Source organism: Phytophthora infestans, genomic scaffold (assembly GCF_000142945.1).
Source record: "Phytophthora infestans T30-4 supercont1.47 genomic scaffold, whole genome shotgun sequence".
Taxonomy (NCBI): Eukaryota; Oomycota; class Peronosporomycetes; order Peronosporales; family Peronosporaceae; genus Phytophthora; species Phytophthora infestans.
The window spans coordinates 109,177-111,602 of NW_003303712.1; the positions used below are offsets into that span (position 1 = coordinate 109,177).

A 2,426-nucleotide genomic window follows, 5' to 3' on the forward strand; every position below is an offset into this window, starting at 1 on the left:
CCGTCCACTAAGGAAAATCTTGTGCCTTGCTCCTCTAAACTCTACGTTTCATATCTCTCTGAGAAATTAGAGCACGCCGGAGGCCATCCACGGTGAACTTACTAGTCCGCGTTGTGTAAGGTCCTTACACGCCGAGAGGTAAGAGCGTTCCTGCGTTTCCCACGGTCCTGAATCGGTAAATCCCGGTATACATTATTGTCGCCAGAGCAAAGTCACCTATCTTAAATCTCCATTGCGACGAGGGAGTAGACATACATGTATCTTATTTTTATTAAAATACGTGTATTTGTGCGTGTACCAATGCAGTACAGTACTGCACCCCGTTTTCGCGGGCGTGGACCATACAGGATTTGCAAATAAATGCGACTCAGGATCATCACATCCGGAAGTTTATCAAAGGTCCAAGGGCGCGAAAACGGGGTGCAGTACTGTACAGCACTCGATGTATTTGTTTTGTACTGTAAGTTAGTACTTCTTGGAGCCTTTTAGATTCTTGCATAAATTATCCTGGTAGTGCTTCGGGTATTAGTATAATACTTGTTGTAGTATAGTACATGTAGTAGTATTATAATAAGACGTTGGAAAAAGGCCTTCAATATGTACATGTAGTTACTTCACATTTTTGCGTTTGACTTCAACTCGCTGACGCTTTCTTTTTGATGATAGAAAACTCGTCGTGCACCGTTCCAGTCGCGGCTTCGATCATGGTGATCGTCAGGTTTGTTGGACTCGCAGTGAGTTTGGTGATACCATAGTGCTCGTTGTCCATCAGTGCTAACCACTTCGGAGACGGAGGGTTTTTGAACGGGTACAGCCCTTCCGAGTTACCAGCAATTCCGGCAATGACATGCACAGGTGCCTTCGGGTTTGTGTACGTTTTGCCATCCTTCGACACGCCGTGCATGATGGCCTTGCTATCTGCCGTCGGGTAGTGGCGCTCGTACGCATGTACGTGACCCTGGTAGACCAGATCCACCTTGTACTTGATGAACAGTTTCTCAAACGCCTTCTGAACCTTCAAGGACTCGTACTCGTCATTTGGTACGCCGTTGGCATCGCAGGAGCGAAGAGTGTACAGAGGACGGTGCATACCAACAATAATCCAGGGCACGTTGGCTCGGTTGGCGTGGGCAGCCTTCAGATCAGCTTCGAGCCACTTTAACTGGTTACCGAAGTTACCGTACGTGCGTTTAGTGAAGTAGGCGTTTTTCGGTGCGTTCGGAAAGTCCGTCTCGGACGAGATGGTCGTGAAGTGCACCGAGGCGTAGTCGAATGAATACCACATGTTCAATACACCTCCGCTCTCGGGCGACGGCATGCGGAAGCGAGCGTTGTAGGCGGAGTAGTTGCCAAGCTGGTCCTTCTTACTATCAGATAGTAAGCACGTGGGCGAGTGACATTCGGACTCGTGGTTGCCTACCACGACCATGTAGGCCATGTGACGCATTACATTGGTCAGCGAGTTCATGAATTTGTTGATGATTTCCTCATAGAAGAAACCGAACGCGGTCTTGGCGGTCAAGAAGTCGTTGTCTGCATAAGAAATGTCGCCCAGGTGGTAGATGTATTCCACTTTATCCACCAGATCGTTCACGTACTTGTTGGACGCCACCGAGTTCGCCTCGGTCCCCATATCTCCATACACAGCCACGACGAACGGACTCTTGTCGCCAGCAGCGCGTGCTGTCTTGAATGAACTCACAGCGCTCTGGAACTTCTTCTCCGTTGCACTACCCACCTTGTAGACGTATTCAGTGAAGGGTTCAAGACCGCCGACAACAGCATGGTAGTTGTACAACGCGTACTTGTCGTCCTTGTAGTATGTCTTGACCTCGATCTTGGCGTCTTTCACGAGCGCAACTTTGGCCTCGCTCGTGCCGATCCACACTGAGGGAGACTCCTCCAGTCCGAACGAGGTCCAGGAGATGGCCATGCCCGTGCCTGCTTCCTTACCGGCGAACGCCAAGTGGAACTGCTGCGGCATCTTTGTGTGGTCACCGGTGTCGGTCACACGGCAGGCCTGGGACGGTGTGACGTCACCGAACTGGTACTGAATCGAGCACTTGTCTTCGGGCTGGCAGCTCAGTGAAGACCACTCGTATACACACGTTCTGTCGTCGGTGTTCGTCTGGTTGGCTTGCTTAGCGCTGTCAGTGGACCCCGTGGCGTCGTCGTCGCTGAAGAAATTCTTAATCATAGACCCAACGTCTATAGCCGTCGCGACGGAGCACATAGCGCTCGCAATCACTGCTAGCTTGAATGCTACAGGCGCGCGCATTTTTACCGGCGGAGAACGTCGACTTGGGCTATCAAAAGCGGGAATGGCAGTCCATCCTTCAAGGATGAGGATTCCTTGGTGATTACCCTGAGGGGTCCCATCCAAGCAGAAATCTCAGCAACCTTATGCTACATGTGTGGTACACGTA

The 2,426-nt window shown here is 50.7% G+C and overlaps 1 protein-coding gene across 1 annotated transcript; it reads right to left on the reverse strand.

Annotated features, from left to right (window-relative positions):
- Window positions 1-634: 634 nt before the first annotated feature.
- Window positions 635-2,278, reverse strand: PITG_16950 (calcineurin-like phosphoesterase; the record flags this gene model as incomplete). The annotated part of the gene is made up of 1 exon (XM_002897128.1): window positions 635-2,278. The coding sequence occupies one exon, from the start codon at window positions 2,276-2,278 to the stop codon at window positions 635-637; it is 1,644 nt and encodes a 547-aa protein (XP_002897174.1).
- Window positions 2,279-2,426: the final 148 nt, after the last annotated feature.